We start from the raw sequence: 16,944 nt of genomic DNA, 5'->3' as shown, positions 1-16,944 counted from the left end.
GTTTTGCCGAGTTCGTAAACCGAATCGTTTGTAAACAGGACTGTTCTTAAACCGAGGTATCACTGTAATGGGAGAGGATGAGGTGAGAGGCACCTGCAGGACCTTTTCTCTTCGATGCAACTCTACAAAGGGAATATAATCTCTCAGGCCTCACTCCTCTGCAGTCTTCCACTAAATGTTCAGTGCTCATCATCAAGAGGCTAAACTTCTATCACCCAGGCTCCCATCCATATTTGAATTGCACTGTTATTTACATCATGGCAGCCTAATCCATGGGTAGGCAAACTAAGGCCCAGGGGCCAAATCTGGCCCAATCACCTTCTAAATCCGGCCCACAGACAGTCCGGGAATCAGCATGTTTTTTACATGAGTAGAATGTGTGCTTTTATTTAAAATGCATCTCTGGGTTATTTGCGGGGTCTGCCTGGTGTTTTTAAATGAGTAGAATGTGTGCTTTTATTTAAAATGAATCTCTGAGTTATTTGTGGGGCATAGGAATTCGTTCTTCCCCCCCCCAAAAAAATATATATAGCCCAGCCCCCCACAAGGTCTGAGGGACAGTGGACCGGCCCCCTGATGAAAAAGTTTGATGACCCCTGGGCCCTAACCCTAGGACTTGCTGAGGAAGGGCAAAAAATGTTACCAACGCAACGCCAAAATCAAAACAACTGAAGCAACTCAAGACAGCACAATTGCATTGGTATAGCTACACTAGCCAAGGCTTGTCATTATTATTATTGTTGTTGTTGTTGTTAATTAAATTGGTACACCGCCTTACACCCGTAGGTCTTAGGGCAGTTCACAGGACAAAATCACAATATAAAAACACAAAATACATAATCAAAACTAAAAAATAGAACAACCCAATAACACCCCCACCCAAACACATTTTTGAAGGGCATTGAATGTCAATCAACCAAAGGCCTGAGAGCAGGCATAGGCAAACTCGGCCCTTCAGGTATTTGGGACTACAACTCCCATCATCCCTAGCTAACAGGACTGGTGGTCAGGGATGATGGGAACTGTAGTCTCAAAACATCTGGAGGGCCAAGTTTGCCTATGCCTGCCTGAGAGGAATGTTTTTGCCTGGCACCTAAAGGTGTATAATGAAGGCACCCAGCGAACCTCCCTGGGGAAAGCATTCCACAGACGGGGGAGCCACCGCAGAAAAGGCCTGTATAGAGCTCCCATATCTTTAAGAATTATTTTTAAATATTTATATTTTATTAAGGCGATTTCAGTTAAAAGAAATAAAGTGATACAGGGGGGAAAAGAAGGAAAAGTGAGAGGGAGAACAACAACGATGATACATATAAAAACGAGAATATACAAAAAAAGCAATATACGATTTTCCCATACATTCTTGTATAAATTGGTATAGTGTTGTTGTCCTAGTGCTTATGTAAATGCTAACAGCCCACTACATTTTGTATAAACTCATTCCAAATGTTATCATATTTATCCATACAGAGTCTGCGCCTTTAAGAAGTCCATTCGTAAATTGCCAGTGATATATCATCAGTCCATTGACTGAAGGGCATCATCTCTTTATTTTTCCAATTCCTCAATATCAATCTCTTGGCCACCATTAGGACATGGAAAATCCATTTCCGTTGTCCTGTTGATAATTTCCATAACAATTCAATAAAACATTCTCTACTGAAAGGTATCTTTAAGAATTATGTAGAGTTGGAAAAAATGCCAAATGCAGTATTTTCACCTGCTGCCCAGATCTCTCAAGGACTGCCTACTCCTATGAGAACCTGTCCAATTACTCACATCATCCCTGGTGGTCCTATTCCTAATGCCTCCACAATTCAAGACCCCATAGGCCATCACAAGAAAGAGCACCATCTTGTGAGTCACTCTTGATTAGTGGCAAAAAGCTCACCTGGCTCCTTCCTTGTAGGCATCAGACCAAAAACCTTACAATTTTGTAAAACTTTTGTGGTTGCACATTAACTGTTTCGGTTCCCTGTAGTTTAAGCATCACTTTTATTTTTAACTCTGTTGATGCTGATATTGTTAGTTGCACCCTGTTGCTATGTCCAAAGCTGGTTTCAATTAATACGTGTGTTCTTATCTTTCAATTGTTGTAAGCCACCTCACGGATCTTTCTGATGGAAAGATGGCATATATATGAATAAATGAAAGCTGCACCTGCTAAAACTTATTTGTCTCCATTAGAGGTGGCGAACCTGTGGCCTTCCAGATGTTTTTGGACTACAAATCCCATCATCCACAGCCAGCATGGACAAATAGCCAGGGATGGTGGGAGTTGTAGTCCAACAACATATATAAGTTTCAAAAAAGGATGATTAAGCTGTTTGTGTATGTAAGGACAGCAGCTAGGATTCTTTATGCAAAAAATTGAAGGAAGAAGAAGTTCCCACCAAAGAAGAATGGATAAGCAATGTGATGGACTATTGCTTTGTAGCAGAATGGAAGCCTTTTTCGGATTACTTAAAGAAATTCCATAATATGATGAACTCATGAGCAGGATTTGAACTATGAGCAACAGAAGGAATTAGAGATTATAGTATTGTTGTTATGGTATAAGAGATAGAAGACAGGGTGCAGCAAACAGGGTAAACTAAAAACACCATGGAAAATGGGATGGGAAGTCTACAAAACCAAAGAAAAAATTACTATGTATACAAGTGAGTACGTTAAACTTTTGAAAATTTAATTATAGATATAGATATAAAATAGAAGGCTGAATGTTACGCTGATCTGAGATTAAGTGTCTTCGGGTCCGGCAAGAAAGTTAAAACCATGAATCTCAAACATGCCTCAGCCAGGCACAGGCAAACTTGGCCCTCCAGATGTTTTGGGACTACAACTTCCACCATCCCTAGCTAACAGGACCAGTGGTCAGGGATGATGGGAACTGTAGTCTCAAAACATCTGGAGGGCCGAGTTTGCCTATGCCTGGCCTAAGGTGACATTACTGCCTTTGAAAATACTATCACTGGAGGGAGTCAATGGCCATTTTAAGTATAAAATGATGTCTTCTGGAGGTCATAGAAAAATGGTGACGAAGCTGTGGCCCTCCAGATGTTGTTGGACTGCAACTCCCACCATTCCTTACCATTGACCATGCTGGTTTGGGTTGCTGGGAACTGGAAACCAACAACATCTCCGGAAGGCTACAGGTTTTCGGCCTGTGGCATAGATCGTAAACAAACAAGCAAACTGAAAACACATTTGATACTCAAACTAGTTTTGATGTCCGGTAGTTCCATTCAGCTCCAAAGTTAAGTTATGGTCTTCAAACCAATTACAATTCTCAAACCCAGTTGTTTTAGAATTGTTGATGGCTTCAACATAATGGTTTTGGGGCGTTGAAGCTCAAGGGTCTTCTGTTACTGTACAATACAATACATTCATTGGATGCCTTGGTAAAGCTACCAACTTTATTGACACTCCATATCAGAGCAAAGGGAAAACAAAGACGAACCAAGTTGAAACACTTTGATGAAGCACAAAACCCCTCTCCAAATTCACATCAAAAGAAATTGTCAGCAAGACCAATACCAAAATCTTCCAATATTCCCCCTTTGTGGGATGCCTGTAGGCTGTTTTAGAGAAAGAAACTGTGTTCTAGTCCTGTTCAGCAATCACACAAATAGTTCGAAGAGCTTTGCCCTACAGATATTGACATTCTTTGCATAATCACCCAGTGAGACAAGTCAACTGCTAGTGAGATCAGGCAATTAAAAAAAGAGAAAACCAACAGCAGGTAAGAACGATACTAGTGGCCAGGGGAGCAGGGATGGGTAAGGAATAATGTTGATGTTGTTGTTTTTAGTCTAGTAGGCTATGGGAAGTATGAGGGAAGATGAGAAAAAAGTCTGTCCAAAATCTGTAACACAGAAGACGTGACTAAGGAGCAAACATGTGATGGTCAATTACAAGTAAGGGGGGTGGGGAAGGTAATTCTCACAACGGGGATTCAGTTTTCATTGCAATAACTGCTTTTAAAGTGTTGTGCACATCATCTCCCTGCCTAAGGCTATTGGTGAAATGTTGCAACTACATGCAGGATTCAGGGCCATAAATGTATCTCAAGTCATTTGGAAGCATAGAGCGATGAAACCAGGGGTGGCCAATGTAGGCTCCTTAAGACGTCACTCTCCTCCACAGATTTCCATGCAAGTACATTTCGTTCTGTGACACAGGGATATACCCCCAGTCCTGACTAGGGCACTTGGTGCTTCTATGGGGTTCAGCACCAAGAACATGCCTCAATCTCCGTTTTATGATGTTCCAGTGTTGCTCTCTCCAACACACCAGTCTTCTGCATGGGGAGTAGGAGTCTCTGACTCCCCCCAAGAAGAAGGGTGCTCCTTTAGTGCGTATTTTCTAAAGTACGGGCCGTGAAGATAGAAGCCAGCACAAAGGCTCAGCGGCTTACTTAAACATATGGCAGCCACAGCAGTGAGGGAAAGGCCCTCTGCACATGCTCAGAGGCATGCCATTATTCCACACATTCCTGGACACCATTTCTGAAACCCTGAGACCCTGTCTGTGCTGTAAGAGATGTGTATCATTCTGATAGAATCTGGGGGTTGTGGGTGAGGGAGCAGTCTCAGAAATAGGGCTTAGTGAGATTTGGGGAGCCCCAAGGATAATGCTCCACCCTGAAGGAAAGGCAGTTCTTAAATATCGGGCGGGAACGCAGGTCCCCCCACCACCACCACCAAGTTGCCTTACCTCATCCCCCTGGCCAAACTGCAGCCCCAGGGCGACGAAGTGCTCCACCCGGATGAAGCCGTCGGCGTCCTCATCGCACACATCGAAGACCTCCTTGAGCTTCCGCAGAAACTGCATCAGGTTCGGTGGCTCCCCGAGGCCACTGGGCTCCATGGCGCCCTATGGGGATTAGCTGGACGCCGCCGCGGGCGAGAGGCTCTCCCGGTCCATCACCGCAGGAGGAGAAGCGGCGGTGGGGGCGGAGGCGGAGGCGGCGGCAGCAGCCATGATCTGGGCAGGCGAGCGGCTCCTGCTCTTCTCTCGCCTTCAGCCTGAACAGCTTCTGAATGACATCAGCAAAGGGAGGAGAAAGGCGCGCGGGAGGGGGCGGCGGGGGGGAGGCGGAGGGAGGAACAATGGCGAGAGGAGGAGGAGGCAGGGCGCGAGGGGACCAGCTCGCAGGGGACGAAGGATGCACATCAAAGAAGATGCCCGCGGCCGCCCAGGGGATGCGAGCGTTGGGTACCACTAGGGGGCAAGGTTGCCGTTCCGGCGCATGCCATCTCCCCTCAACTCTTCCTCTATCTCTCTCTCACACACACGTACTCACTCAATCTTCCGTTTTCACGTTTCTAAGACGCCGGATTCGTTTACACGAAGAGCCACCACTAAACTCGGCACCTGAGCTGTCGGCATATATTGAAAAACGAGAAGCGCATGTGCCAGATCACATTCAAGAGGTTTAGTTCCCTTGCACTGCTCTGTTATATATACCCACAATCAGTTTTCGGCAGTTTAGATCCCCTCCCCCGCCTTTCAACAGCTGGTTTTGGCAAACGTGGGGATTGTATTCCCGCTTTAGAGACGGGGGAGGTGGACGGAGTCAAGGATGCTAATCTTGGTTAATTGACGTGGTCTTCAAAGGTGAGGTTGGGTAGGTGGCATTAAGAAAATATCTCCCCCACCCCCAGCATAGAAGCCAACTCCTAGGGGCCGAGGTCCCTCAGACCCCCCCCCCCATAAAATAATGCCCCCCAAAAGTTGATGGGCATTGCGATTCAAATGGTGCGCATGTGCCACATAATGTGATCGATTATATGGGGTGGGGCTCATCTGGGCCCCCTCAATATTTTATTCAAGTTGGCACCCCTGACTTTCCAGTGTTTAATCACCTGGTACAGCTAACCGTGTGGATTAAAGTGTTTAAAAATGTAATACTAGGACCAGGGAGACACAGAGTCAGCTTTCTGCTCAGCTGAGAAACTCACTGGAAGACCTTGGGTTTGTTGCTATCTCTCAACCTAACCTACCTAACAGGGTCGTTGTGAAGATGAAATGGAGAAGGGGCGAATTGCCTTGAGCTTCTTGGTGGAATGGTGATTTTTAAAAAAATATGATTAAATGTTATGGAGTGAATAGTCTTTGCAAGCATGCTGGGTTTAAATTAAGCATGCCATGCTTAATTGAAACCAAGATTCAGCAACTGGCCTCATCCAGGACATGCCAGGTGGTAAATTATTAGGACCCCAATCTCAGGACTAACCATGGAGTAAATTCCATTGGCCTCTGTGGAGCTTATTTCCCATTTTCCTAATGGGACAGTGATGGCTGCTACATTGAATATGATCATGTGAAATAGTCCTCAGACACGAGTTGTTACCTATTCTATAAAGGGAAGAGTGAACAACCATTGCAGGGGGCAATTCCTTTTGGTGCATTCACATCAAAAATTGCCCCATTCGCTAGCATTTCAGAATGAGAAAAGACCAAAACAACAACCCTCAAACCAAAAACCTTGAGCTGGAATAATATTTCACACAAAAATGGCTTTCAAATTTGGGTCCCAGATTTTGCATGTTTACCGTTTTCATGTTTTCTTTTTAACTATTTGATTTCAAGGGGCATGGTGGTGGTTGCTAGGGGGGAAACTTCATATATTTATAGGTAACAGTAATTAGTAATAATTAGTAATTAATAATTAGCCAAATTCAGCCCCTTGCACTCTATTAGGAAAATACATGACAGGTGTGGGTTCCACACACTCCACTAGTAAACACCTTGTTACACATCCCTAAATCAAATCTTCCACAGCTGGGAGGCATATAAATTAGGCAGGAACCAGAGATCAACAGCTCAGGTATCCTGGAGAACTAATGTATTAGCTGTGAAGAGCTGGGAATAGAAAAAAAGAGACTCTCGCTGCTGCTAGATTTCGAGCTGTGTAAATCTTGATTACAGCCTTCGAAGCAAGTGCTGGGATTCTTGTGAAATCCAGGTACTTGAGGGCTTGGAATCTCTCCAGGATTTCTGCAGCTTGATAGCTGGGCCCTGCCTGTTAATGAGTTCACACTGTGCCATTACAGCTGTTTTTACATTTCCTGAGATTTTTATGAGTGATGTTTTGAAGAGCATTACTGGACTTCAACTTCCAGAAGCATTTTCTACTTTTTTTTTTTGCTAGAGATGTTAATATTGACACTTGCAGCTGGAATCAAAGGGCACCTCGTTAAGTACTTGATTCTACCAGCAAAAGGATTCCATTTCAACTTTTTTCTAGAAATTCTGGATTGAAAGGAGGATGTGGGAAAGTAGTCTAATTTCTGCTTCTCCATCGTGCTACCTTCTGCAATGTTATCCAGTTGTGGCGCTGCTTTCCCCCCTTTTGCTGCCGGTTTTAATGTTTTCATGTTCGATTCAAAACATATATTAAGCCTTATCTATAATGGGCTGCAAGAAGATCAAACCTATCCATTCTGAAGGAAATCAGTCCTGAGTGCTCACTGGAAGGACAGATTGTAAAGCTGAGGCAGCAATACTTTGGCCACCTCATGAGAAGAGAAGACTCCTTGGAAAAGACCCTGATGTTGGGAAAGATGGAGGGCACAAGGAGAAGGGGACGACAGAGGAAGAGATGGCTGGACAGTGTTCTCGAAGCTACAAACATGAGTTTGACCAAACTGCGGGAGGCAGTGGAAGACAGGAGTGCCTGCTGTGCTCTGGTCCATGGGGTCACGAAGAGTCGGACACGACTAAACGACTAAACAACAACAACATAAGACATTTTAAAAAATTGCATAGGAATATCAGAATCTGCCTTACACTCAGTCAGACCACTGGCCCATCTACCTTAGTACAGTGGTACCTCGGGTTACAAACACCTCAGGTTACAAACACTTCGTGTTACAGACTCCGCTAACCCGGAAGTAGTACCTCGGGTTAAGAACTTTATCTCAGGATGAGAACAGAAATTGTGCGCCAGTGGTGTGGCAGCAGCAGTGGGAGGCCCCATTAGCTAAAGTGGTACCTCAGGTTAAGAATGGACCTCCAGAACGAATTAAGTTCGTAACCAGAGGAACCACTGTATTACCTACACTGACTCGCAGCAACTATCAAGGATTTTAGATAAGGCTGGGAGAGACACTTACCTTGAGAAACAGGAAACTGAACCTGGAAGCTTTTCTATCTAAAAATGATGCTCTGCCACTGCTGGGTTTCAAGGTGTAGGCATGGTTTGTAGGGACAACACAAAATAACATTGTAAACACCTTACGCAGAGTCACACACTTGGTCCATTCTAACTCAACCAGGGATCAATGGAAACTTTTGCATGCAAAACATGGATCCCACTGAACTACAACACCACTTCATGGGGGGGCGGGGGCGGAAATGCTCCTAGGTGTTTTTGGTTTAATGGGCTTGCCTATGCCATATGGGGACGTGGGTGGCGCTGTGGGTTAAACCACAGAGCCTAGGACTTGCCAATCAGAAGGTCGGCTGTTCGAATCCCTGCGACGGGGTGAGCTCCCGTTGCTCAGTCCCTGCTCCTGCCAACCTAGCAGTTCGAAAGCACGTCAAAGTGCAAGTAGATAAATAGGTACCACTCTGGCGGGAAGATAAATGGCATTTCCATGCGCTGCTCTGGTTCGACAGAAGCGCCTTAGTCATGCCGGCCACATGACCCGGAAGCTGTACGCCGGCTCCCTCGGCCAATAAAGCAAGATGAGTGCCGCAATCCCAGAGTCGGCCACGACTGGACCTAATGGTCAGGGGTCCCTTTACCTTTACCTATGCCATTTGATGTCAGGTGTGGTGGGACAGGTTGCAAAGGGACAATCAGACTCTGCAAAAGGCACTGCCAATTGCTCCATGGCAAGCGGGGTTTGTATCAAGTGCCTTTTAAATTTGGCACTAAATACAGGCCCCACCGGGATCATAGCTGTCAACTTTCAGATTTGAAAATAAGGGATCAGCAGCCTTGAAAATAAGGGAGCAGCAGCCTCACCTGTCCCAGGGACAGTCTGCGGGATATCTAACAATCCAGGATAGCAGTGGGAAGCAGCGGGAAACGGCGCTGGAATAAGGGAATTTCCTGCAAAAAAAGAGAAGGTTGACAACTATGACCGGGATGGGCTTGTGCAGCTGATCCCTTGGGGGAGGGCTTGGGGCCACTGCTGAATCCAACCCACACCTGTGAAGGAACTTTCCCCCTTTTTTCTTTTCTGTTCTTTTTGAAAATCATTTTTATTTGATTTTACAATACAAAATTATAAAGTAAAATTCAAATACATATCCATATGCAGAGATTCCTTGGATCTCAGGACTTCCCCACCCCCTCCCTGGAGTTCCCATTTTAAACGTTTCATATTGCATCCTCTTCAATCTCTAACTGTTGTATCAATCCATATTTTCCATGGTATTTGTTACACTACAAGTGGAATCAAAATTCTGCCATTGTTTCCATTTGCTTACAGTGGTGTCTTAAGTAACTTAAAAATTTCCCCCCATTCTTTTGTAAAGTTTTTGTCCTCATAGTTCTTATTCTTGGTCCTCAGCTTGTTTGCCACTCTTCTCTCTTTGGGACTTTGTCTTCTTTCCATCTTTGGGCTAATAACATCTGGGCAGCTATTGTTCCATATATAAAGAATCTTTTCTGGTCTTTTGGGATGTCGGTACCTGTAATTCCTAATAAAAAAAATTCTGTGTTTTTTTAACAAAAGTCATTCAAAACATTTTTTCCCCAATTCATTGTATATCATCTCCCAGAAAGCTTTTCCTACCCTGCACATCCACCACATATGCTAAAAGTAACCTTCTCTTTCTTTACATTTAACTTTCGCCCTTTTCTTCGTCCTGCTTGCATTTCAGCCAGGCTGCAAAGGAAAAAGCTGTCACCCACCTGTCAAAATGGCCTGCAGAAGTCGAAGACCTCAGGAGCCTGCATGTGCAGATGATGGTGACTTGTTTCACTAATGACCACCAATGTCACTCAGCTTGAGAATGAAGCAGCCACCAGAGGAGTGGAATTATTATCTTCTAAGGGTGTCATGATCACTGCTGATGGTGACAGCAGTCACAAAATTAAAAGATGCCTGCATCTTGGGAGAAAAGCAGTGCCAAACCTAGACAGCATCTTAAAAAGCAGAGACATCACCTTGCCAACAAAGGTCCGTATAGTTAAAGCTATGGTTTTCCCAGTAGTGATGTATGGAAGTGAGAGCTGGACCATAAAGAAGGCTGATCGCCGAAGAACTGATGCTTTTGAATTATGGTGCTGGAGGAGACTCTTGAGAGTCCCATGGACTGCAAGAAGATCAAACCTCTCCATTCTGAAGGAAATCAGCCCTGAGTGCTCACTGGAAGGACAGATCCTGAAGCTGAGGCTCCAATACTTTGGCCACTTCATGAGAAGAGAAGACTCCCTGGAAAAGACCCTGATGTTGGGAAAGATGGAGGGCACAAGGAGAAGGGGACGACAGAGGACAAGATGGTTGGACAGTGTTCTCGAAGATACGAACATGAGTTTGACCAAACTGCGGGAGGCAGTGGAAGACAGGAGTGCCTGGCGTGCTCTGGTCCAGGGGGTCACGAAGAGTCAGACACGACTAAACAACTAAACAACAACAACAAGGGTGTCATCCCCCCCCCCCCCCGCCACCACCCATCTAGCCCAGCAAGGTCTACCGGGGAGATTTTCCAGGCAGTGGCGATGATATCACTTCTGCCGCTCCCTGCATGAAGATGAAGGAAGTAAGCTTTAAAATTTACACACGAAAAAATGCTTGAGTCTCATTAGAGTGCAGGCCTAGGGATAGTGTCAGACTTGAATATAAGATTCTGGAATTCAGATTCCAGGTTTGTGTCTTGGGTTCACAACTGTGTGTGTGTGAGTGTGTAGCAGCAGCCTCCTCATCTGCATCTTCAGGACAGAAAGGAGCCTTCCAGGTTTGGTTTGGTCTGGTCTGGTCTTTTCTGGTTTGGTTTGGTTTGTTCCCTGCTGCCTCTCTCCTTGTGACTGGTGGCTGAAATGGACCCCCATGCAACATGGGAGGGGGTGCATGGGTTGGGAGAAGCAACAGGTTCCAAGTGGAAAGGAATAATACCATCCCTATGTTCTGCAGATTCCTGCTGTATTGAAATTTTGCATGCAGCTTTCATGTTTTGGAAACCTCGTATCTGCCGCACTAATGGACATGTCACAGATAGGTGGGTTAACTACATGCGCATGATGCAGGCAAGTAAACAGAAACCTTCCCTTTTTCCGATTTGTTCCTCAGGGGCTTTTAGCTCATGTTCCCTTCCAGCTCTACAGTTCTGTGATTCTAAAACCACATGTTCTTGCTACAGATCACAAGGCACTGAGCAGCCACAATCTGACAGCTGCCCATCAACTGTCTCCGCACACTAATGAGATATGGGAGAGGCAAGAAATGAGGAATCTGGATGGTGCTGCAGGAAGTGTCACTGGGAAGCAACTGAGAATGCCCAATTGCGATGTGACAGCCTTCAGCGGGGGTGAGGGGTCTGAGAATGAAGGGGGGGGGGGAGGAAAGAGAGGGAATGGATCTGAGACCAGGTCTGAGACCAGAAATAGGTAAAGGTAAAGGGACCCTTGACCATTAGGTCCAGTTGTGACCGACTCTGGGGTTGCAGCGCTCATCTTGCTTTATTGACCAAGGGAGCCGGCATACAGCTTCCGGTCCATGTGGCCAGCATGACTAAGCTGCTTCTGGTGAACCAGAGCAGCGCATGGAAACGCCATCGAACCACCAACCTTCTGATCGGCAAGTCCTAGGCTCTGTGATTTAACCCACAGCGCCACCCGTGTCCCTGAGACCAGAAATGGTCCAGAGGAAAAGCCAGCTATTTTAGAGTGGCTGGGGAAACCCAGCCAAATGGGCAAGGTATAAATAATTGTTGTTATTTTGACCCATGAGCTTGTTTGGATTTTTGAGTGAATGCCATGGGAGACATCCCTCTCTGCTCCACGTGTAAACTTAGATCCCATAGAAAATCTGAGCTTTGAAAAGCACATAGAGCTGGAAGAGGAAGTGGGGAAGAGAGTCAGTTTTCCCAACTTCCTCCTTTAGCTCTATGAACTTTTCCAGAGAGAGAAAGGCAACTGGCCTCACCATTCCATAAGCAACCCTAACCCTAACCGCAATACGCTCTCCATGAATTTGTCTGATCCTCTTTTAAAGTCACCCATTCCTTCTTTTGCGCCATTGCTTACATAGCAAAGAAGTCACCATCTATGGATCAGAGGGGGGGTTATATCAGCAGGCTTGTGAGAACTTCACAGTTTGTAGAAGTACGAGATAAAGAAGCAGCAATCTTGGGGGAAACTCCAGACAGCCCAGTGAGAGGATGTACATACTATGGAATACTGACAAACTGGGAAGCGAGGGTGGTTGAAAATGAGGGAAGTGGAAGGCGGAATGGAATGGTGTCACTGAAATAGTGAAGATGGGAACACCACACTGCAACATTTTGTTGCAGGCCCTACTTGTTCATAGCCCTTTGCAATAACCTCTTCCCACTTTATGAATGGGGATTAACTGAAACAAAGTGCCAAGATATGACAGAATGGGTTTCTGGGGAACAACTGCATGTGCATCCATGAAGAAAGTGAAAATCTGGAAACAAAAGTTGTTGAGCTATTTTTAGGCTTTTATTTTTTAGCTGCAGGCTTGTCCCTCATAACTGCACGCAGATATCTGCCGCAAACCAGCAGGATGGAAACAGATAATATACGATGTGCCAGCTGCCGTATTAGTCACTACCAGAAATACCCTCTGCTCAGATCATGTGCTCTGTGGAACAGCAAGCGTAGGGCTTGTTACGGAAGGAGAAGCGCCTTTTCTGCTCCTGAAATATCACTTTTGATGGGCTTGTCATTTTGGCTTGTTAAAGGTTAGTGATTGAGGAGGAGACATTTCATGGTGAGGCCCTGCGGTATCCACAGAGCTAGCGGGATTCTGCCAGTTGTCAGATGTTTTCCCCTATCAATGCCATCCCTCCTTATTTAGCTGGTGTCACAACTCCTTTTGTAGCAAATGCATCACCCAAAGGCTGGTGACCTTATCACCTGCCATTTCCATCACCTTCCAACGTACAGTAGCAACGTCTCTTAATACATTTGCAGGCTGCGTTCACCCTAGGAAACACATCTCACATTCTCCTATAGATATATTAACAGCAGATGTGCAGTTTTTTCATGTTTTCCAGGTTCCTAGTTAAGAGCTTTCTCATCTTGCCTTCAAGAAGCTTCTCTGAAGGTTGTTTTCAGGTGGCATTGGACCCTGGCTTGTCTAGCCAAAATCAATACATCCCTGTCTCCCTCCTTTGTTGGAAAGGTTGTGAGAACCTTGGGACATATTTTCATGCTTAGTGGGAATGCAAGATTATCTATATATTCTGGACCAGGGTCTTCGATACTATCTCCAAAATTGTTAACCAACCTCTCTCATCAAACCCAGCCTTTGCTCTGCCTTCACTAAACCCAGATTCTAATCCTACTATCCAGCATAAAGATTTAATTCCCCCCCCCCTACTGATAGCCGCATGTCTCATGATACCGTATCACTGGAAATCCCAGGAAGCCTACCTCTAATAAAAACAATAATAATTTATTATTTATATCCCACCCATCTAGCTAGGCCTCCCCAGCCACTCTGGGTGGCTCCCAACAGAATATTGAAAACACGATAAAACATCAAACGTTAAAAACTTCTCTAAACAGGGCCGCCTTCAGATGTCTTCTAAAAGTCAGATAGTTGTTTATTTCCTTGACATCTGATGGGAGGGCGTTCCACAGGGCGGGCGCCACTACCGAGAAGGCCCTCTGCCTGGTTCCCTGTAACTTCACTTCTCGCAGTGAGGGAACCTCCAGAAGGCCCTCGGAGCTGAATCTCAGTGTCTGGGCTGAACAATGGGGGTGGAGATGCTCCTTCAGGTATACTGGGCCGAGGCCGTTTAGGGCTTTAAAGGTCAGCACCAACACTTTGAATTGTGCTTGGAAACGTACTGGGAAATCCTGAAAAAAAATATAGTCCGGTCCACCACATGGTCTGAGGGACAGTGGACCAGCCCACAGCTGAAAAAGGTTGCTGACCCCTGGCACAGGTCCATCGAAATCAGAATTGCCTGCAATTGACTGGAAGTCGCTCTCCAGGAAGTCGCTTTCTCAGGAAAAGAAAAATATTTTTGGCAGGAGCACGTGAGGCAGGAGAGGGGTGACAGAGCCGCATCTCCAATTTTTATTTTTAAAAATATTTTTATTAACAATTTCAGCATAACAAAATTTCAAAACATATCATATTCATTATTTCCCCACCCCTTTCCCCCACCCCCATCAAACCCTCCCCCCGAAACTTCCCTCAGCTCCTCTCTCTGATTTCTCAGCACATATTATTCTCTGCATATTATAAACTTGTACATATCCTTACGTTATCTTTCTATCATGTTATCAACCAATAAATTTGTGTATGTTTATTCAAACCCTGCCAAGGAGTCCAGTTCATTTTGTTGTCTTTTTAGATAATTTGTAAAAAGCTCCCCTTCTCCCTTAAAGTCACAGTTGTCCTTGTCCCTCAGTTTGTATGTCAATTTAGCCAGTTCTGCATAAACCATCAATTTTTCTTGCCACTGTTCTTTTGTTGGGATTTCCTCATTCTTCCATCCTTGTGCTACCAAGACACTTGCCGCTGTTGTAGCATACATAAATAAGTTCTTTATTTTTCTTGCATCTCCCATTTTTAGAGGAGCTTCAGGGAAAATTGCAATTTTCTTCTTCTTTTGGCCTCTAGTGCAGTATCAAAATGGGGAAAATGTGCATCTTCTTCCATTTGTACAAGACAGCTCATACAGCTCATCACATGGGAGATCTGCAAGTTCCCCTTTGGCCATTGTACTTGCAGCATGAAGAGCAGAAACTCTGGTGCTCACATATAAGAAACAGCAGCATTCTGTCCTTGTTCTTCGTCTCTCAGCGTCCCAGTCTCCTGCACCCAAATCTAACAACTTGATTGCATTATTTCCCCTTCCTTCCACCCACATCCTTGCCTTCAGCTCAGTGTGGGGCAATGGTTAGTCTTTAAACGTTAGCATTTCAAGCACTAAACAACTTAGGCCCAAATATCTGAAAGACCACCACCTTTCCCACAGTCCCACTTGGGCTGGCCTTGGCCCAGTATACCTGAAGGAGCGTCTCCACCCCCATCGTTCTGCCGGGATGCTGAGGTCCAGCACCGAGGGCCTTCTGGCGGTTCCCTCACTGTGAGAAGCAAAGCTACAGGGAACCAGGCAGAGGGCCTTCTCGGTAGTGGCACCCGCCCTGTGGAACACCCTCCCATCAGATGTCAAAGAGATAAACAACTACCAGACATTTAGAAGACATCTGAAGGCAGCCCTGTTCAGGGAAGTTTTTAATGTGTGACATTTTAATGCATTTTAAATTTTTGTTGGAAGCCACCCAGAGTGGCTGGGGAAACTCAGCCAGATGGGCAGGGTGCAAATAATAACATTATTATTATTATTATATTATTATTATTATTAGCAGGGCCACTCAAGGAAGTCCCATCATCCTCAGAAGTTTGGGAGTGGCAGCTTCTAAGTTGTGGAATTCCCTCCCCATCAAACTTGGCACCTCCCTGGTCTAGTTTCTATGGTAGGCTGAAGTCAGACCTCTTTACCCTAGCCCAGGCATAGGCAAACTTGGCCCTCCAGATGTTTTTGGCCTACAACTCCCATCATCCCTAGTTAGCAGGACCAGTGGTCAGGGATGATGGGAATTGTAGTCTCAAAACATCGGGAGGGCCAAGTTTGCCTATGCCTGCCCTAGCCATTGGCACCTGATATCGATTAGGAACCACCCTATTTTTGTGACTGTCAACTGTTTCAAATTGCTTTTAATATTGCTTTTCTAAAGCGCTGCAACCTGTCCTTAGACCTCACGAAGGGAGGTTAACAGCTCGAAAATAAAATAAAATACTTGGATCAGGCTTCCAATCTGTACTTGCCATGAAGCTCATAGGCAGTGTCTGAAATTCGCCAGATTGCGACCAAGTGAAGATGCCTGCGTGTCAGGATGGCACCCAACATCTCCACCATCTGGAGGTTTATTCCTGGAGATCCTTGGAGCTGAACTGTTTTCTCACACTAATTCCACATCCTGTAGAATTCTATCAGTTCTATTTTATCTGCACAATCTGAATGCATTTCGGGAACCAAAATGCTTTTTTTGTGTGCAGGCTGAGCAGGAGCAGGGAATGACTTTAGAGTTAACCACAGTAGCTTGTTTTCATTTACCCTACCCCACTTTCCTGTTCACAGTTGTGAAGAAACCGCATTTGTAGATGAACTGCCTACCTTGCCATGTGTGTGTCATCGCACATTCTGATCTGCAACCCTCTTTCATAACTGCATAAATTGTTAACACTATGCAGTCTATGGTGGGATATTTAAAGTCTCCTTACTCCACCTGGTGGCTCAGAAGTCCACTGCAACGTTATGAGTAACCGGACAACACGGCCAAGAATCTGTGGCAATTAATGAAGGTACAGAATATATCCTACAACCTCTTTGTGGGCAGATTTATTGGGGTTTTTTTAGAGGTTCAGATGTATTATATGTCTCAGAAAAATGGGATGATGCACAGAAGTAAAACTGACCCAGATTCTCTGTCTACGCTTGCTGAAAAATCAGCACAAGCGTCTTGGGTGGAATTGGGCAGAAAATCTCTGTAGCAAACAGCTGTATTAAGTTGTCATCTTTTAAAAGGAAAATAAAAATCTAAAGCTATGTTGTGGAATCCTCTGCTCCTCCAAAGTGGTGCCATGCCCTCAGCTGCAATCACAGCTATTGAAGGTAAAGGTAAAGGGACCCCTGGGGACGCGGGCGGCGCTGTGGGTTAAACCACAGAGCCTAGGACTTGCCGATCAGAAGGTCGGCAGTTCGAATCCCCACGACAGG

General features: G+C 45.3%; 1 protein-coding gene across 3 annotated transcripts in view; it reads right to left on the bottom strand.

The window, feature by feature from the left end:
• The window catches only part of RAB11FIP4 (RAB11 family interacting protein 4), a 219,287-nt gene extending 214,253 nt beyond the window's left edge, over positions 1–5,034 (bottom strand). The window contains exon 1 of one of the 3 annotated variants that reach the window (XM_080994562.1): positions 4,717–5,034. In XM_080994562.1, the coding sequence (XP_080850688.1) occupies positions 4,717–4,869 (153 nt within the window). In that variant the 5' untranslated portion in view covers positions 4,870–5,034. The remainder of the gene's footprint in view (positions 1–4,716) is intronic. The other 2 variants (XM_080994564.1, XM_080994563.1) reach the window with 2 other exon arrangements.
• Between the last annotated feature and the right edge of the window lie 11,910 nt (positions 5,035–16,944).

The sequence above is a fragment of the Podarcis pityusensis genome, assembly GCF_964106645.2.
Source record: "Podarcis pityusensis genome assembly, chromosome: 2".
Classification (NCBI taxonomy): domain Eukaryota; kingdom Metazoa; phylum Chordata; class Lepidosauria; order Squamata; family Lacertidae; genus Podarcis; species Podarcis pityusensis.
The sequence above is the reverse complement of the archived record's forward strand: the minus strand, read 5'-3'. Positions and strand labels throughout refer to the sequence as shown.